This window comes from Ammospiza nelsoni, chromosome 1 (genome assembly GCF_027579445.1).
Source record: "Ammospiza nelsoni isolate bAmmNel1 chromosome 1, bAmmNel1.pri, whole genome shotgun sequence".
Lineage (NCBI taxonomy): Eukaryota > Metazoa > Chordata > Aves > Passeriformes > Passerellidae > Ammospiza > Ammospiza nelsoni.
In genome coordinates this window covers 136,770,829-136,792,044 of record NC_080633.1, presented here as the reverse complement: position 1 = coordinate 136,792,044, position 21,216 = coordinate 136,770,829, and the positions used below count along the sequence as shown (strand labels likewise).

The 21,216-nt window shown below is 40.2% G+C and overlaps 1 protein-coding gene across 1 annotated transcript; it reads right to left on the bottom strand.

Moving 5' to 3' along the window:
* Positions 1-348: 348 nt before the first annotated feature.
* Positions 349-14,096, bottom strand: DSCC1 (DNA replication and sister chromatid cohesion 1). The gene is made up of 9 exons (XM_059477555.1): positions 13,861-14,096; positions 12,051-12,219; positions 9,629-9,763; positions 6,651-6,741; positions 5,575-5,713; positions 4,097-4,149; positions 2,841-2,995; positions 2,128-2,276; positions 349-1,362 (listed from the first exon to the last, which is right to left on the bottom strand). Exons 1-9 carry the CDS (start codon positions 14,094-14,096, stop codon positions 1,254-1,256), a joined length of 1,236 nt encoding a protein of 411 aa, XP_059333538.1. The 3' UTR covers positions 349-1,253.
* Between the last annotated feature and the right edge of the window lie 7,120 nt (positions 14,097-21,216).

The window sequence follows — 21,216 nt, the reverse complement described above, 5'->3', positions numbered from 1 at the left end:
CATCACACAGCTGGTCAAACACCACAGCCCTGCACCAACAATGTGCAGCAAAGGACACTGACCTTGCAGCACTGGGCAACAATAAACAGAGCTCAGGAAGAAGCTTTTATTTAGCTTTTTATCTGTACCAAATTCCAAGTATGCACACAGTGTGCATCTTGAGTTACGTTTGATTTAGGAGGAGTTTCTCTACTCTCCCCACTCACTCTACAGCTGAAATGTTGGCAGTTCCAAGGTATTTCCTACCTCACATCTGAGTCTGATGGAAAGAATACTTTTTGTATCAAATAACCAATGACTGTTAAGCTTAAAATATAAATCTGAAAACGATCTAATATGAAACTCTGGTTTACTGACATGCAAACAATCCTTTTTAATGATTACAAAATTACCATCTCAGGTACACCACTTCATGGCAGTATCATCAAAACAGAATGTTTCATTTACATAAAACAGTATTATCATTACAAAACTGAAAGGCACAATTTCTATGTGCTGTCATTTGCCCTAACAAAATTTTAAAAAATAATTGTACGACAATGTTTTGTAGGCTCTTTTTAAAAAAGCACAAGTAGTTGTCAGTAAAGCGTTAGTTTTACCTCAGCTACATTTTAATGACAGTTTATAGGAAATTTGTAACACAACATCCAACTACTCTCTCTTATATTCACACTTCACTGCAATTAGGTTTTTTTTTGATAATATATATAAGGCCATTCTGCCAAGTATTAAAGTGTCAGGTGCTGATGTTGTTCATAGACATGACCTTAAAAGGAACCCATTTTCAAAATCAAGACTGATGTAGTCTCAGTGGGGAATGATTTGTTCATGAGCTTGATGAGTTTTTTGCTATTCAAAATGTGAACACTGCATTGAAACCTTCATCTTTAAGAATGGCCAATAATGGGCAGAAGACTAAAATTTCTGTTTTGCTATTCAATTGAATTCATTGAATTATTATCAAGAAGGTTTTTAATATTCATTTCAGACTTATGGATAAACAGATTACATGTATTCAAGAAGTAGAAGTTGGGAAAGGAAAGGTTGGCAAAGAAGGCTGGCAAAGGAAGGTGAACTGAATATAATTCCCCAGAAGCCACAAGTGTCCTCACACTCTCCTTAGCTGAGCACAGAACACAACATATTCAAGTAGCTGTATAATGATGGTTGGCCACTCTTTTCCCCAGAAGGCAGCAGCAAGTAACATTCACTGTTACTACATTCAGTATCCTCAGTTCTTCAAACAATACTTGTTATGAGATGGGTCTTCTAGAATTATAAACTTTAACACCATTCAGCATTGAGGAGCGAGCATATTTTGTCAGAAGAGCACCAACAGTCTGCTTCTCTGCACACAAGTCTCTACAGAGAAAATCAAGCACAGGACATCAGCATTTAGAGATACTATCACACAAAATTAATCTAAAACATTTTTAACTACAACAATAAACTGGATTTGGATGTTAGAAAAAAAACCAGAACTACTGTAACTGTCACATAATGCTTTAAATTACCTCAAGTTTAGAACTTACCTTGACATTTACACACTAGGCAAAACTACATTACTTACTTCAGAAAAAGAATTTGGGGTTTTAGGCAGAGTTTTATTATTACTGTTCTCTAACAGAGTTTTCAATCTAGCTAGCTCTGAACAATTCAGTTATATTACAGGAAATTTAGAGTTACTCATAAAGGATTGATGCAGTTACCTCTGGGACAGCATCAACATCTTCTCACATATGTCACAGCTGGACATTCCAGATAATGTGCAGTGTAAGTCTTAACTACCAAAGGAACAACGGATGCAGTACAGGAAGCACTATTGCTTTATAGTTCTAGTGTTGTAAATATAGAGTAAATGTCAGCAAGTTTGAATTGTCTGCTTTAATCAAATGAGAGTTATCACCCATTTAAACCCAGTAGGATCAACTTCTTACACACATTTAAGTCCAAAAAAGAGAGTTACAGATCCCAGAGGTGGGTATTCTATTCATAGAGAATCCACTAAACTTAAAATGCAAAGTATAGAGTATCACTGAGGCAGTGATGGCTCATCAGAAGCCAGCTATACAAAAAGAGAAGAATATGGTACTAATTATGTTTTAATAAAAATAAATACATCCTTACTGTATATAAGGGGTAATATCCACTTCTGTCCACTTTTCCCGTATGCCAAATAAGCTGTTGAATCTTTCCTGATTGTCTTCAGGTAAGTCTTCCACTTTCAGCAGAAAGATGGTCTCTGGTCTTAAACTTCTATCCACAAGAGCCAAGCCCTGCAGAACACCATCAGAAATGAAATAAAAAGTACTGACAGAACAATTAAACTTCCTTCTTTCTGGCAACATCCCATGCAAGTTTCTCTTTGCAGATCCAAAGCCTTCCAGAACTGCACTACCAGAGGCAAAGTGAAGAAGTATCATAAAGGCATTGTTTTACAGGCAGTATTTATCATTTCTTCTATGATAAGAAGGAAGGGAGAATCCATTGGGTTCCAACATCTCTCTGCCTGCTTTAAGCAAAAGGATTCCAGGAGTGTTTGCTACTCTACTGGCTGTCACTACCATCTATTCAACAACAGCTTCAGCTTCTGTTCCAGTCACATTTACAAGTAGTAAATTATAGCTGCAACCTTTCTTCAAACAGTGAAACGTGCCTTAGTTACAGAAACCTGAATTATGATTCCAGACTACTCGTGCTCATTGAGGATATCATAAAGCATACTTGAACTCAAAAGCTAACAGAAGCAACACAATACCCAATAATGGCTAAAATCTATATATGACACAAGTCAGTTACAGCCCATTCACAAAATAATCCATCCTTCTTTACGTGTTTACCTGAAGCTGATCAAGCCTTGTTGTCATCCCCTCAGGGACACTTTGTTGCCAGACTTCTTCAAACTCTGATAGATTGAATTTAACTGCATTTTGCAAAAGCATTTGTGCTATAGCTCTGCATATTTTATCTTCATGCATTTCAAAGAAAACCTCCCCTGCAGAGAAGCAGAAACTAGGTTATCTTGGGTTCTTGCCTTTTGATAAAAGAACAGCCTTGTATTTCCATTCTGTTCTACAGTCTTCTATACACCAAGCATCCTTTTTTTTTCCCTTGGGAAGCAATTTGACTTGGTATTAATTTGGATAAATTATGGTATCTTCTCATTCTCAGGAACAAATCAGGCAGAATACAGCAGTACTGTCCCAACTACAGTATTAATTTGTATCAATAAATGTGTTTGCCCTCCATGTTTTCCCCTTTCAGTGTACTGTTCCTCCTCCTATTTCTGAATGGCTTGTAAACAAAACTTTCACTTCATTAATCACCCTTATGAGATCATGAAGAGATGAGATTTCATTTTCTCTCACACTGACTTGGCTAAAATTTCTGACCCAAATCAGGTATAAACACTTCCTTCTATTGTTTCAGCCACCTCTGTAATTCAGACTTGTTCCTTGTGCAAACTGCCTAAATACACTAAGACAAGAGTTGGTTGTCACTCCAATGACTTCCTTATGTTCTTTAAGGTTGAGTGCAACTCCTGCTTCAGCCAAAGGTGAGATGAAAGCCACTGTGGGGAAGAATTCAGACTGAATTACAGCAGTGCAGTATTGTATTTGTGTATGAGATGGACAATGCAAATCTAATCCCTACAACCAGCAGATCTTGTGGTGCAGTTTAAGAGATCACAGGCAGATACCTACTCCAGGCAAGCTGAATTCATGCCATTGACTACTCATAATAGCTCAATTAATTACTTAAATATCTGAGATCTTCTAGGGTATCTAAAGAGAGATGTCATCTAAATTTTACTAGTGAGCTCTCTTTAGTCACGAAATTATGGCTTGTACACACCTAATAAATCAGTTCCAGTACCTCTGTTTACAATTGGTTTGTACAGTTTAATAGCCTTTTTTACCTATGAAACTTCCTTTAACAACTGTACTGATTTTTAGCCAGTTTGCTCCCTCCTCCCTCTCTCCTTTGCACTGCAGCAGAGTAATTTTTTTGGGCCGTTCTTCAAAAACCTACATTTCCTCACTAAGAACTATTTCTTTTATGCAAAGTTAAACCATGTTATCTTTCCCAAACTTACCATCATCAACATATTTCCTGCCATAGCTTAAAAGAACGTGTTCTATCATTTGTCTGGAAAAAAAAAAAATCAGAAAACATGTTCTAATACTAGTGTTTACTAGGACACTACTAAAACAGTTACCAAGAACATTAAGAAACAGGTATGGAGAAGAAAATAAACTGAAGAGAACAGATGATGAGATACATTTTTGTGGGTGAAATGAAGAAACTGGTAAAAAATAGATGAGAGAGAAGGATCTCCCCCAAAAGTCTCTACCACGATCTAGTTATAACTAGCAAAGACTAAAATGTGTAAGGGAAATAAGGAATAGACTCTTGCAATATCTTTTTTTTCCAATGAGAAAGAATTGTATCAGCAAGTGTGGCCAGCAGGACCAGGGCAGGGATTGTTCCCCTCAGCACTGGAGAGGCTGCACCTCAAATCCTGTGTCCAGTTCTGGGTCCCTCAGACCAGAACTGAAGGACATTGAGGGGCTGGAGTGTGTCCAGAGAAGGGCAACAGAGCTGGGGAAGGGTCTGGAGCACAACTCAGGTGAGGAGCAGCTGAGGGAGCTGGGGGTGTTTGGCCTGGAGAAAAGGAGGCCCAGGGGAGACCTTATCACTCCCTACAATTCCCTCAAAGGAGGCTGTAGCCAGTGGGGGTCAGTCTCTTCCCCCCCACGTAACAAGTGACAGGATCAGAAGAAATGGCCTGACATATTTAGATTGGATATAAGAAAGATTGCTTCATGGAAAGCATTCTCAAGCACTGGAACAGGCTGCCCAGGGAAGTGGTGGAGTCACCATCCCTGGAGGTGTTTAAAAGACGTGTAGATGTGGCACTTAGGGACATGGTTCAGTCCTGGACTTGGCAGTGGTGTGGTAATGGTAGGACTCAATGATCCTAATGTTTTTTACCAGTCTGAATGATCCTATGATGCAAGTCAAAAATTTGGCAATTAATTATCCCTTACTGAATAATAGGCAATTTTCTGAAGCTCTGTCATCAATTATAGCCTAACTGCAGATATCTTTTTGAGCCAAAAGGCAATTAAATGGAAAATGCTACATATTGTAAACTTAAGACTTTCTTTGAATGGTACTTTTGAATTACACCAGAAAACATACCCCCTCTCAACTAATATGCAACAGGTAAACCAAACATTTTTGGCTAGCTATAGCTTCAGAACAACTATTTCAAGATGCTGAGCAATTTACAACTTAAGTACATGCTCCTTCCATCATTTACAACTCAGCAGTAATGTTTCTACTGTGGATCAATGAAAATACTAACAATAAACACTAAAATCAGTTTACTAACCTGTCTAAAAATTCCCTTAAGTATTTTTAGAAACAAAGAAAATGTATCATTTATATCAGAGTAAGTAGAATCCAGATTTGCAAGACTATAATTCTAATAGACAGTTAACAAGTACTGTAATTACACATAGTTAATAATGAATGTAGGCAATTTTAAGTACTAAAATAATTGTTTACCTGGGTTCTAGAGATCCAAGTTCTTCAAGGCAGGTACAGAGAGGAACCTTACTCAAAGGCCAGGACTCTGAGTCTATTAGCTGAGTCACATGATTCAAGAGTTTCATCTCATAGTCAAAGTCTAGAATTCTCCAATATCCTGCCAAACAGAGCACCACAGAACACTGTTAGAAGGAAAACATTAACACCTTAATTCTGTTGTCATTAAGATACATTACTGGAGTCTGGACATTCAGGTCACACCTTTATAATATGCAGTACCATTGTGTTCTTTTCAGGATTAAAAGCTCAGAAAAGGAACTAAATAATAAGAGCATATGTAAAGGAGAATGAAACTTAATTATCTCAACTGTTTGGAATTCTTCAGTACTTCTTTAACCGCCACAGATACAAAGACACTGAAAATATCACTCCAAGATGTGGAAGAACTAATGCTTAGTTGAGGAACAGAACTGCATGAACAGGATGGGCTGCACTGGCTCTGCAAAGCAACAGCTCAGGTCCAGAGAAGTTCACAAAACTCCAGAAATCCAGATTACTCTAGGACTGCCATCAACTTGTGTTCTACTGAATGTTTGGGCATGGCCAAGTAAAGGATGAATAGGACCTGTCCCAAGGTGAGGCATTGCTCCAGCCTTCCCTCACGTGGTAGGAAGACACTGACATAAAGCAAGTCCAGGAGGAAGAAAGAACTATGAAAAGGATAGGGCTACCTAAGAATCAGCTATTTTTGCCTCTAGAACTACAGAAAGCAGCACCCACTCCTTCATGAAGAGGGTGACCAGCTAAAAAAATATTCATGCTGTGGGTGGGATACTCTGATGCCAGTGTTTGTAGCAGCAAAGGAGTTATCCTGAAAGAGAGAGACTGGCAGTGCCTGCTCAGCTTCATCCTTCTGAGCAGATTCACAGCAGCAGAGGACATGGATCTATGGGAACAAGTCTTAGAACTTTAAAGCAACTTGCACCTTGAAAGACAAGGATATAGAATAGGCCTTAAAAAAGGGAGACATGTATTTTGGGGAAAATAGGAGGGTTATTTCCTCATAGGTAAGAATATTCTTTAGATACAAATACCTTCGATTTTGCAGGCATCTATGACCTGCAATTGGTGGAGTATTTCTTCCTCACTTGCTTGAATCAGATTTAACAAATCTTCTGTTGTATACTGCAACAAGGGAAAAATAAAGGAAATAAAAGAGGTTTTCTTACTTCTTCTTTGCTTCAGTGACCATACTAAATGCATTATAAGCTATAATGAAGGAAAGACTTAAGACAGATGTTTTTTCCCCCAGACGGAATTTTCTAAGGTTTGCCACATTCTCTGAAACTCTTCTTGTAACTTAAAACATTTTCTCAAAGGGTTATTCAATATAAAAGGCAGTCTAACTACAGGAAAATTTTTGTACCAGATCTAGGTAATATACCTAGATTTCCAGAATGTCAAACTAGCACAAGTAGACCTTGCAAGTGAAGAATAAGAAGATTCTTATCCCAGCAAGAATAAAAAGTGAATGTGTTCTGCCTTTCTGAAATCACATATTTTAATCTGTGAGATTCAAAGTAAAGGCAAAGCAAAAATCACGTATCACTTTTGGATAGAAGTCAGAACCTGCATTTAGTACCTCCACTGAGGGAAAGTCTCCTCCACCATCACCTCAACAGTTACATGTTGTGTTTTGGTGTCTCCCAATTGAGCTGGCACACGCACAGCACAGACCCAGCCAGAACACAAACACCTCCCTGCAGAACGCTTCTGTGGTGAGATGGGAAGGGGCTGTGGTGATGGGTTTATGAAGGTGTGGCTGGATCAGAAGTTATCATGAGGAGTGAAGTAAATAGAAGAAATACCAGACATCAGTGCACTGGAAATAGTACACCTATTCCTTTATTCACAGTAGAGCCTTTTATATCAACTCTAATGTTAAAGTTCTGTTGATTATATCTCAAGATTATTTCCTATCAGAAAGAAAAACATTGGATTAAGTATTGGATTAAGATCTATCAGACTATGAGAACACAAATGGAACAAACCAACACTAAATATGGAACATTCACATGTTAAAAAAACACTTAAATACAGAAAGGCCTCCACTTCCTGCTATGCTATTCCTATCAGATGATTGGAACATACTGTTCCTATCACCAAGCCAAGCTCCCATCAGTATGTCAATGAGGGATGACCCTATCATACAATACTTAAAAAAAACACACTGCTAGCAATTGAGAGCAAAAATATCCCCAAATCAGCATGTGTGTTTGAAGTTTATTGTTGTCATTCAGATGCCTTGCACAGAAGTCCTTGGGACACATTTCTGAATTGAGGCCAGCCCAGCAATCCCAACAGCTTTTTTGAATACATCACTGCTCTCAGCTCTGATGCTTTTATCAGCTGCATTGCCCTTGCAAACATAAAATGGAATGGGTTGACTTGCACCACGCCCACACCAGCAACTTCCAGATAATGTATTTAATATGTTTCTTATTCTTTTTCTTATCAGATGTCTGTGATCATCTGAGTATGCCCTGTCATTTCACAGTAAAATTCAGTACTAGCCTATATATTTTTAAGCTTTCCTCTAGTGTGCTAAATCAAAACACAATGCAACAGGTTCCCTACAGTGCTATAGATCTTTATGGCTCTTCTGCTAAGGTTCTCTGTGTATGATACAGTCCTGAAAAATCATGAGACGAAGCTTACAGTAAACAAACAAATGAATAATTTGTTTTCAAACAGATTAAAGGTGGCCAATTAATTCCCAGCACACAATAAATATTAAGTATAAGCAAACAAAACAGTGGAAATCATTACTACACATATACTGTTTGGGATTTCAGAGAAAATTAGTCCCACAGGAAAGAGTTTTCCCCTGGAGAGCTTTCAGATTCATTGAGGAGTTCCACCAGAGGCAAGGTTAACACTTGTCAACATTTATCAGATATACCTAGTTGTTGTTACTCAGTAAGGTCATAGAGGAAATGCATTCTCCTTCAAAAATAAATGGTGATCAATCCTCAAATCAGTCATTAATGTTTGGGAGACACTGACATCTTTTAAAAATACTCAATATTATGAATAAACACTATTTCATATGACTTTTTCATGTTGCTAGCCTTTGACAATGCTTATAATTTTCAGACAATTTAAGCCCTCAAACCTTTGCCATCCCTTATTTTGCTGTATGTCCTGCTATGCCTAGAACAGCACAGGTAGGCAATTCTGGGGGCAAGATTCTGTAACTGATCAGAAATCAGCCTGTAAATCATCCGGGAAGAGAGAAGCATCCTTCTTCTCCAGAGAAAAGTAACATCTGTGTTTGCACATCCAAACACATGCAGATGGTTTGGTGGTGTCAGCTTCAATCATGCCTCAGCATAAAATACTTGGGAACAACTACTTTTTGGTCTTCAAGTCAAAAGGAGAACCAACCAAGCTAACAAAATCCCATAATTTCTATCAGCCTTTTAGCTGAGATCATATGCTGCACAGTCCAGGTCTCCCCATTACTCTTTAGGTCCCAAAATGAATTTCCTGGAAACACTGTAAGACAGCAGGACAGGATTTCATTTGTGTTTTTCCTTCTTTGAGTGTGTCTTATTCCATGCCTTAGATAATCCTGTTACTCTCTTCAACTCCCTTCTTCTCCTTGTCATCACCAATTACTGATTAGCAAGCAATCTGCATATGGTGTGCTCTGACCTCATATATGGCAGACACAAAGAAGGAAAGGCTGCACTATACCTTAGCAGTCATGTAACTCTCAAGTAATTTAGAAAAGATTCTGAAGGTTGTGCTCCAAGAAACTTCCTACAGGAAAAGGGAAATGCCCAGTCTCCTTCCATGTCCCTCATTTTAACTAATAAAAAGGCTGCTTACTTGTACTCACTGGAAGTGTTAGCAACAATCAACTTGTTTAGAATAGAAGAGTTAAAAAATTAACTCAAAGAAGCACTGTGAATCATATGAGGAAAGGGATTTTTCTACTTAAGGATGTATCTTCACTTTAATTTGCTCATTACCAATTACAAGAAAGCAATTTACACAGCTGATTTACCTTTGAAAATGTTGAAGTCTGATCTTTCTGACTATCAGGCCCTTCATATGGATCTTCCATTAAAAGCGTCCTCAGTTTCTTCAGTTTTGGTCGACATCTCCTTAATTCCCAATAGTTCTTGGAGAAACCAGCAATCTACAAGAGAAAACAGCAACTCTTTAAACATTTTAATACAGCATCTGGATTCAAAGCTGCTTACCAAAAATTATCAGCAAGCAGTGTTAACCCAGTCATTGAAAACAAGTAACTATTAATAGGGTAATTACTTTAAAGATAAAACAATCATTGCAATGTTTTCAATGAAAAAAAAATAGTACAGACAATGAAGAATAAAAATCCAGAGCTGATTGATAAAATATATCTTTGTAGTGCATAAGACAAAGATAACAACTCAACTCTGCCTGCAAATGATAGGAAACCACCACAGGATATATTTCTGCACAATTCCCCTCAAAACTGCTTTTTGCCTTAACAGTAAATTGTGTTACTGCCATAAAAGCCTTCCTGTATTAACCTGTGTCTATCTTCCCCACTTCTTCCCAAGCTTGGGATCTACTTCATGGTCTTTTTAATGAATCATCATAGTCCTAAGCTCAAGCAAAGCAGACAGTAACAAGGACAGAAAGCTACACTTGCACACACCTGACAAGACATCTCTGTTCCTCTCCCTGAGTCAACACAAAAATGAGGAGTGTGCAACAGGAAGTTTGGCTGTTCTTGATTCAACAACACCGACTTACCAAAGTTTTACTTTCAGAGTAATCCTGAGATGCTTCACAGGGTACAGCTTTGACTTACTGCAAGATTCTTGGAAGAAGCCAGACTATTGAAGGCCTTTCAGCATCATTTCTACTATTTACCAAACCAACAGAAATGAGAATAGAATTGCAGAGGCAGAACAGGCTCCAGCTTAGTGACTCCTGACCCAATCACCAGCCCCATGTTAAAACAGCTTCTATGAAAAAGCCTCTAGACAGTGCTTTAAAATACCCTAAGTGCTTTACTGGAGTACTTGAGGTATTTTAGAAGTCCTCCATTGAAAAAAAAAACCAAAAACAACAACTAAAGCTTTAAAATCATTTTCCATTTAAATCAACTATAAGCAAAACCACGTATATATAGAAGTAATTGTATACAAATTCTAATACACAGAAATCTGTCAATTTTAATCTATTACATAACTGGCTTGGCAAAAAATTCAGCTAAACACCAACTTCCTGACAAACTTCCAAGCTTCATGTCAATTAGCATTTACTTAAGTGCTAGGTTTATTTCCTGCCAAGTTGTTTTCTGATCATTTTGGTAATAAGAAGATACTCTGCATAGAAAAGGAAATAAATAATTCTAATTAATATTCCAAAGCTCATAACCTGAGATAAGCTCTGTGAGGTGAATAAAATGGCAGATGCTTTGGCTGTATTAGTGTGAAAGTGATACAAAGATGAGCACCAAGACAGCAAGTGAAGGGCAGTGAAGCCCCAAAGTACTGAGCACACATAGTATCTTTTGCCATGTTTCACAATATGCAGTGTTAATGAACCATCTTACCTTTTTGATATAATTTTGAGAGCTCTTAGAAATAAAACTTTTTAAATAGTTCCTAAGCAAATCACATTTCTATGATGTGTAACTTCACAGGAATAGTGAAACAATTAAATGTAGTAAAAAAAAAAAAAGTATATGAAAGAATATTACTTTCTCATTAATCTACTTCAGCTTGAATTAACTTTTTACATTAGCTCATTAGACCTCATGGAAGAACTGATGTTGAAGTAGGATTATTCCTCAATGATGCCATTATGTCCATTACAGAAAATAATTAAATATTTTGATACACTAATTGAAAGAGCCACCTTAGAATACATTTCTATATTTTAAAAATAGTATTCAGATACAACATGGTAAAATCTCCCTTTTGGGAAAAGCACTCCTAAAAATCAACCTGTAAATAGCTTACTTTAAAAACAGTTGCTAACACTGAGAAATTATATTTTCTTTGCAAGCTTTTAATACCTACCACAAGTAATTACTGTGCAATGAAAATAAAGCACAGTTTTAACTTCTCTGAAACAATAACCATACATTACAGAGAAAGTTCAGCTGCCTGAAGAAAGGCTCTAAAGCCATTTTGGACACCCTAAGGCATAGCATGGCCCTGTATAAAAAGCACATTTATAAATCCATCCTCCTGGAACTGGTCAATACACAAAGAAGCTATAGGAGACTCGTCCTTTCTCCAGTGGCAGCCTGCAATAGTGGCTAAGCAATACCACAGGGTGTCTAAAATGGCATTAAAAGTCTATGTTTAGGCAACTGAATGCCAGCTGGGTTTCACATATGCATCTTGGACAAAACACAAGAAATTACAGAGAATAAGAAAGCACAGAATTAAAACAAACAAATAAAACCCTGAAAGACATACCTGTGAATGAATAATATTACAAGATGCCTGATCTGCTTTCAGTTCCTCTGGAGTTTTGCAACCAGGAACAAACAGCAGCATATTTGAGGTATCTGCTATTTTCATGTCATAAGTTTTATCTTTGCTGCACAACACTGCATGTTCATCCTTTTCACCACGGATTATCAGGCTGAAAAAAAAAAAACAACGTGGAAATAATGATGCATTTTTACCTCTGTTTCAGGATGAACTCTTATTAAACTTGTTTGATATTTTCTCACATTCATACACATTTGTAAAGAAATTACAAACTGCAGTTCTGTTTGGTAGCAGCAGTCACAGTTCACCAAAAAAATGTAAATTAATCTAATTGACTGTGTTTTTCCCTCTCCTTTTAGTGTGGGAACTCAAAAGACTAGCATTCCAAGTTTTCATGCAGAACACAATTGAATGCCTATAGTCATACACCAATTCTCTCAATCCCCCTAAAACACCGCTGAAGTGATGCTTAATGTGAGAACTAGTTCACTAATCTTAAAAATTAGATAACAAACTAGAGTTGTTCTTTAATGAGGACTGAAGCTGGCCCACTGTGAAACAAGAAAGCAAACAGAAATTGTGTTTATTGTGCAGAGCCCTTCAGATAATTAATACCTATTTTCTTGCAAGTAATTCCAAGCAGGAAAGAAAATAATCTTCTAGAACAATTCTGGACAAAGAGACAATGTAAAGCACCCTCTTCAGCTCACATACTTGATGAAGTAAAGATTCTGCATGAGGACGTGATAATACCAAAGCAGGAGCATGACAGGGGAACATTCAGTTCCTCCCAGGCTACAAACACTAACTTAAGTGCTCAGATTCAATTCAATTCAATGCTTCTCTTGTTTGCCAAAGCCTGCATGCACGAACAAAGCTCAGCTGTGTCCCAAGGGATCCACACGATTCAGGCCTCTAACAGATAAAACTTCATCAGTATTGCATGAAATAGGAATGGCTTACTAACATGCATCTCAGAGAACTGCCTTCTTTAGAGGGACTTCTCATTTTGTATCACCTCAAAGATTTTCCTTGTGTCACTGGCATTGCAGTAAAGGAAGAAATTTAAAACAGTATCAAAACCTTGCGTGGAACCTGCTCTTGGTTCAGAGTTTGGCGTCACATAACCATCCTACCCCATGCCCATGCATAGAAGGGCACATCCTTCCTGCCAATTTGCACGTCCATACTGCACATCCTTCCCTGCCCATTTTCTAACTTATAGGCACCCTGCCATCCATCAGGCCTCAAGAGTTCTAACAGGAAAATCTCAAAGTCAGCGGAATTCTTTTAGAGGCATGATATCTTTTCTAAACCTGTATTTCTGATCATAGAATATCCCGAATTGGATGTGACCCACAAGGATCACACCAGGTGATCACACCTGGGCTGGCACAGGACTGCCCAAAGGATCACACCAGGTGCCCGAGAGCGCTGAGCAATTGCTTCTTGAGCTGCGGCAGCCTTGGTGCTCTGACCACTTTTTGGGGAGCCTATTCCAGCACCTTCTGAGTTCTGTTCAGAAGTCTCCACAGCAGAAAGCTTTCCACAAAAAAACCCCAAACCAACAAAAAAACTAAAACACCACACAGACACAGAGGAAAAAAAAAAAAAAAACCAAAAAAAAAACCAAAACACGCTTCTTATGCTGCTTATAAGGAAATGGCTTTTCGTTTCCACTGTAACTGAAACAGGTTTAAGGGATTTTAGGGGCAGTTACGCCCACCGCATCAGAAGAACACAGAAGTGCGGACACAGCCCCGTGTCCGGGACAGCCCCGCGCCCGCCGTACCTGCGCCCCGCCTCCAGCTCGGCGCAGAGCCCCGGCTCCAGCTGCAGCAGGCAGCACTCGCCGCCGCCGGCCTGCGGGCCGAAGCTGAGGCAGTGCACGGCCGGCAGCAGCTCCGCCGGGTTCAGCTTGGCCGTCTGCAGCGTGGCGTCCACCTCGGCGCGGCTCCGCATGGCGGCCCCGGCCCGCTCCGAACTCCGCGCCACGGCCTGCATTCCCCGCCCCGCCGCGGCCTGCATTCCCCGCCCCGCCGCGGCCTGCATTCCCCGCCCCGCCGCGGCCTGCATTCCCCGCCCCGCCGCGGCCTGCATTCCCCGCCCCGCCGCGGCCTGCATTCCCCGCCCCGCTCCTCCCGCCCAGGCCGGGCCGGGCCAACGGGGAGCGGGCGGCGGCAGCGCGCGCAGCCCGCGTTGGTTCCGCGGTTGACGGACGGACGGATGGGCGGACGGATGGGCGGACGGATGGGCGGACGGATGGGCGGACGGATGGGCGGACGGCGGGGCGGGCGGGAACTGCTCAGGAATCGCTTCCCTCTGCTCCTAATCTGAGACAAACCTCCCGATTTCTGTCAGGCTGCACAGGAGTCGGGCTGTGCTGCACTAAAGTCTCTCGTTATGCCAAAAATGGAATAAAAATATACAAAATGCGCAAAACTAAGTAAAATGACAAAACACTGCAAAAACAGGGCCAATATGGAAGTCACTGCCCAGCTCTGAGGCAACATTAAATCAAAGACGTGTTTAGGGTGGAAAAGGCTTCCAAGATCACAAAGTCCGACACTTTATCCAGCACTGGCAAGTCCAGCACTAAACCGTGTCCCTGAGTGCCACAGCTGCGTGTCTTTTGAACACCTCAGGGATGGTGACTCCACCACTCCCCCGGCCAGCCTGTTCCAGTGCCTGACCACCTTTTCTGTAAAGACATTTTTCTCACTGTCCAATCTAAACCTCGGCTGGTGCAACTTGAGCCCGCTTCCTCTCATCCTGTTACTTCTTAGCTGGGACAATTCCTGCCTGGCTATAGCATCCTTTCAGGGAATGGTGGTGAGCAATAAGGTCTCGACTGAAACTCCTTTTTTTTCAGCCTAAATAGCCCCAGCTCCTTCAGGTGCTCCTCACCTGAGTTGTGCTCTAGACCCTTCCCCAGCTCTGTTGCCCTTCTCTGGATACACTCCAGCCCCTCAATGTCCTTCTTGTGGTGAGGGGCCCAGAACTGGACACAGTTCTCGAGGTGTGGCCTCACCAGTGCTGAGTACAGGGGGACAATCCCTGCCCTGGTCCTGCTGGCCACACTGTTTCTGCTGCAGGCCAGGATGCCATTGGCCTTCTTGGCCACCTGGGCACACCCTGGCTCATGTTCAGTCACTGTTGACCAACATCCCTTTTCCACCTGACAGCTTTCCAGCCTCGTGTCCCAAGCCTGGAGCATTGCTGTGCCACTCTCAAAGTTTTTCCTTGACACCAGAGCATGACAGCAAGTGTGGGGAGAGGGATATTGAGGGTCCAAGCCACCAGAGTGGGGCATGACAGTGGGTGGGAAAGCACTGCTGAGGCAGCTGCCCCACACTGGTGTCACTCACCCCAGGTCCTTTTGTCCTTCTGGGGACAGTCTGACCGAGGGCAGCTGCCTGCAGGCTCTCATCCATACATGACCCCTTAGGAAAAGGCTTGCACAGCCTCCACACAGAGGTTTAGAGGTTTGTCACCCCATGACTCAGGGCTCAGCTCAGGCTCTTGCTGTGGCCTGATGTGGCTATGTCTGCCAGAGGAAGCTGTGAGGAAGTGCTCGAGCTGAAGCCACAACACAAATGAGTGGAAGCCACAGGCATGTGTGATTATTGGAATGGAAATAGTCCGCAGCTCAGAGATTCGAGGGGAAGTCTACTGATGTCCTTAAACCATAAGAAGAGAACAGAAGCAGAGGCTCAGGACACAGCAGCTAAGCAGCAGGGAGAGTCAGACTTCTACAAGGAGCAGCACGGGATGCCTCTTCCCTGCCTTGCCCAGGACAACTGGCTCCTCAGACACTCACTGCTTTTTGCTGCAGGGCATATTAGCACTCAGCCTGGTAGTGTGTGAGCCCTAGCTGCTGTGTTCATCAGCTAACAAATTGCTAACTCATTGCTCCGATGTCTATCCACTTGCAGGGTACCTCTGTGCTTGGTAAAAGTCTGTACCAAATGACCCAGATGAGGAGGTTGTAACCCCTATGATGTGGGAGCCAGAAGCAGGAGCTGGTGGGATGGAGCTGGCTTTGTTCAGTCCCAGCCTGGCAGAGACCAGTTGCTGTTGTATGTGACTGAGTCAGGCATCTTCTCTCTTCAGAGGGTGGTGCCTGAGTGGTGCCAATGGGGCAATGGCCTTGGAGAAAACTTTGGCTGAAGTTATTTGGCAGCTACTTCTATCACAACACATGTGCAGTGGCTTGTTCAAAGACTTAGAAATCTATCATGTTTTCATGTTTTATTTCAGTTTTTGGAAGGTGGAAATACCATCCTTGTGCACACAGGAAACCAGAGGCACTCCAACTTTGGCTAGTTTCTAGTAATGCTAGGCGCAAACTGATACGTGTATAGCCTTATTTGAGACTTACATTTTGATTTAATATAAATCTCTCCACACACACCTCTCAGGTAAACCAGAAAATCACTTTTTACCAAGCAAGTCTTGAAATAGTTACTAAGCTTATTTGTGATGGCTACCTTAATTTGTGCAATTTTCCAATGACCTTGCATACCTGCTTCTTCTTCTTTCTACTTTTCATTCTGTGAAATAAAAAAAAAAAGTTCTGGTATAGCCAAGAAACTGATTCCAAGGCATGGATTCATGGAGTTTGTACCCTAAGAGGTCTGCTATGTAACAGAAACTCAATAGGAATTAAATCACTGGATGTTATTCAAGAGTTGGCATTGGTCTATGGTCAGGAACATTTGTAGTAGTTACTAATTTTTCTAATTAATTTTGTTTATCCTGATAGTTCTGGTTGAAGATGCTTTATATATATATTTACATTTTGGAACTGAAACGTGTATGTTTGTGCTGCCTGCCATCTTTCTTTATCTGTCCCTCGTTTACCCCTCTGGAAGCTGCTGTTCAAGGTCAAGCAAATTTGGCATGTAAATTTCCTGGAATTTTGATAGAAACCAGTGGCTGGATGATATATTGAAAACCCTACTTGGGGGAATGCTGCTCTGATCCATTCTAAAAAGCCAACTGACCTATCACCAAACACATGGACATAAATCTATAGAGATGTTTCATTTCTCAGGAAACAGCTAAAATTATGCATCTGTTTTCACTGAAATTACTTTAGAGCAGTGACCTGACAAAAACAGGTTTGTCTAGGAACTCATGAAGTTGGTTTCTTGAACATGGATTAATCATTTAATGAATTTGAATTGCAGAGAAAATGAGATTATGAACTATCAATGTTGCTGTCAATTTATAAGGAAATGCACGCTATGGCAAGAGAGCTTGGTAGGATCCTGAAACTATTTTATATTGATGCTGTCAGGTTATTTATTTGCTTTGGAGTTGCTATAGCATAAATGAGTTCTGTTTTGAGTTTGAGCTGGTCTGGTGGACTGAAGCTGTCAGGGGTCAGGAGCATGTAACATCATGGTACAAGCAGGGGTGAAACTCACCTGTAGGAGAATGGAAGCAAGAGTTGAGGAAGCAGTAAATTCAGCCATCCTGACTTAACTAATCACCTGAGCTGCTCTCAGTCCACCCACTGGAGGCCTCAAGTGGCTGCTGTGGCATGCAGCTGTGAGTGTGAGGTACAAGGTGTGCACCTGTCAGCATAAAGCTGAACTGCCACATAGCCTCTGCATCCTCACCTGGGCTGGGGATGGGGCAGCAATGGAGTCAAGCCTCAAGCAAGAGAAGCTTTGACATAGTTTTTCAACTGACAAATGTTAATGGAAATTAGTGTTAATGGAATGTGGTTGACGATCACCTTTGAAGTCCTTGGCCCTGTTTAATCTTTCCCAGAACTCAAACATCAGGGATGTGAGCTGTTAAATTAATGAAGGGCATCTGTGACAAATCAAACCAAAGAACTCCAAAGCTCCACAACTGAAACACAGAATGGTGAAGCAGGAGATAACAGTGCACGGTACCACTGTCAGGCTCTAGTCATTAGGTAGCATGTTAGGGGGATGACTTCCCAGTGTGATTGCAATTCAAGTGCTTGGGAGCTCTACAGTAAAATGTAGTGAGAAAATAGGGCTACATGAAATGGGGTGTTCAAATGCCAAAGATGTACACACTAGAAATTTACAGATGTTCTTCAAAGTACAACAGAGATAGCTGAGAAAAAAAAAGATAAAGCCAGCACTGGAAAAACTGACACAGTGCCAAAGTTGAATATAGCAACACATTATCAGCTCAGTGATAATTACACAATTCACAGTTACAGTTCTTGGAATTATTCCACAAGAGAGGCTCATTTTGATTAAAGCCTCATAACCCCGGTTCAAGGATTTCTTTTTTCAGCTGGAATGCCATCTGCAATATGTAAAATTAGCATGTGTGTTACATTTTCACTCTTTAAATGACAGTTTCTCATTGTCTAGAAATACTGGCCATAGGATGTGCTCATTGTGTTTCAGAACAGAAGGTGACCACCAAAGCTCTAGGTGTGACTGGGGTTAGAGCTCTTTCAGCACATCACAGACTCCTGTGAGACAGTGGGAGAATGACTGTCTACAATGACTGTGTTACATTTCCTTCCTAGGAAAACAAGAAAGAGAAAAGACCAAACAGGAAATATCATTATGCCATTGTATAAATCCATGGTGCACACCTATCCTGGATAATGATTGGCTAGTCTGTCTTAAATATAAGAACTAGGGGATTACTGATGAAAAGAACAGAAAGTAATGGATAACAGGAGAGAATAAATTTGTGTGCAACACATTGAGAAACTGGGAGATGTGTGAAAGTCAAAATTACTGTGATTCACAGAAGAGTCAAACAAGTTCATAAAGATGTGCTTGTCTCTCTTAACCACAATATTCAGGTTTTAGTCATAACTCAGGATCCTAAATAAATTCAGACCCCCTAAATCACCAGAGCACACACGCTCCTGCTCTCCATGGTTATTGAGACATACTTCAAATTCTTTTATTTTTTTTTCTTTTTTTAGCAGTGAAATGTAAAATAGCAAAGCAGTGGCTTGCATATTCTGTGTTACAGACCTTGGTTCATTTGTATTACTGTATCCCAGTAAAACCATCATACCTGATGATGTCCGCCAGAAAAGCATCACAAGGCAGGAACTAATGAGTCCAAGACTCAAGAAGAGAAAATTTCAGCCAATTAGTAGAATAACCAGATAGCTCATTGCTGCCTCAGCCAAGGCTGTCTTGTCAATCTTAACAGGGAGATACATATATCAGCAAAACACATATATTTAAATTAGGAGAAAATAAACAGCTGTAACCAAGCCTAAATATTCGTGTAAAACATACAATATCTTGGAGTATCTTGGTGACATATAATTGGTTCTGGCCTTGAAATAGTGGAGAAGAAACACTCAGCCACAAAGCTGGACAGCATACACCAAATAGTCAGAGCTCAAACATGGTCAAGAAAATTTGGAATTGACTTTGAGAATGTCACTGCACACTGTTGTGACAAGCAAGAACCCAGATGCTCATTGCTTATGAGACAACCAGCAATTAGAGACTTGTTTTGTATGTTATTTCTTTGCAGGGACTGCATGTGTAATTGCAAACAAAGGCAGAGGATCAGTCATGCAACACTGATTTGAAGATAAGGTGTGGTAAACTTGTGCAAGCTGGTACCCAGCCTACATTCAGAGCTTCTCCCAGTCTCAGCCAGTCAGCCAGGACATTCATTGCTGCACAGCACGTCCTCCCAGTGCAAACACTGGTGCAATGGGTGGGGGAAGGTGCTATGATCTTTGTTCACATTGCCATGAAAAAGCAAGCTGTTTCTTTCAATAATGTAATAATTACAGGGATCCTTTTAAATTTAGAATATATGTCAGTCAGCCACGTTAGTTCATGCATGAGTACATCTTAAAATCTTTTGCTCCCTGTACATCATTTTCTGGGTAGATTTCCAGAGTGCTTCTACCACAGCAAAGCCTGTAATTCAGACTCAGATAATTTTGCTAGTTGGGAAAATTAGCATCAATACTTTACTGCAGTCCCTAAAATTTAATCACATAAACACCTGCTGCTAGAGATATTTTAAATAGTGTTATTATTAATATTGAGAGGTTACATGAGATAGATGCAAATAAATGTAGTTTTAAAAATATTGTATAGAGAATTTTTTGGCTAATTTCAATCTGAAGACTTTATTAATACTGACAAACTAAATACCAGTATGTATCATCTGGCAAGTTATCCTCTCATCTCACTTCTTGACTAGATGCTATCTGCATAGCAGTAACCTCAGAGAGTGGATGGTTTTTAGTTTATCATTAATTTTTAAGACATTGCTGGGGATATATACCACAAATATATCCCAGCAAACTACATCCTTGCACTTTCTGTATGAATCTAAAATAAATAAATAGATTAATCAAATTAATTCAAAAATTATAGCCATTTAATGCAAAATATTTTTAAAAACCCAAACAGGAAAATGAATCAAGTATTTTATTTGTAGAGAGAATACAATGAAGGAATAGAGTGGCACAGGAAAATGACAGTGAAAAATGGCAAGATGAAAACTTCAATGAGAATAAGCCCATATGGGAAAAGCTCATGTAACAAAGGGAGCAGAAGCCTTATATGGGAAAGAATAAAATGCAATACAAATGAACATGTAAATCATAATGAACAAATGAAATAATGAAAATTATGTCCAACAAATCTAATGCTGGAATGAGCTGCAGAGCAAATGTCTGATTCTGTTACATTATAGGTGCTTCTCATGCTTCTGCTTGTAGGGCCTTCTAGTTTCACTCTCAGTCAAGATGAATAATGCAATCTCAGGCTGTAACTGTACAAGAATTACCATTTCACTCGATTTTGTTATTCTCAACTTTCTTCCCAATGCTGAAATGTTAGATGAGCAGGCTATACCTTTCACATCTTCCTCCCCAATATACTTAGAAGCCCTTCTAATCCCATGCCCTTTTTAGCCCCAAACCATCAACCTGACATGAAAATGAAACATTCTGCAGACATCTCTGCAGGAAAAATTTTATTCTGAAGATTTCTATCTACCCCCTCATCAGGTACTAGGCCCTATGCCTAAAGCATCCCATGTCTATTATATTTTTGGTATTTTTCTGTGAAGATGCTAACCATCTTTAATTTTTTTCTTCTGCTGCTGCATACTGGTTATTAAATTCCAGTTTGTTAAGAGGACAACCATT

Excerpts from the sequence above, each read along its gene's own strand:
- DSCC1 (XM_059477555.1), bottom strand. The coding sequence starts at position 14,096 with ATGCAGGCCGCGGCGGGGCGGGGAATGCAGGCCGTGGCGCGGAGTTCG. Across the intron at positions 12,220-13,860 it reads GAGCTGGAGGCGGGGCGCAG|CCTGATAATCCGTGGTGAAA; the intron begins GTACGGCGGGCG and ends TTTTTTTTTCAG. Across the intron at positions 6,742-9,628 it reads AGACTTCAACATTTTCAAAG|TATACAACAGAAGATTTGTT; the intron begins GTAAATCAGCTG and ends CCCTTGTTGCAG.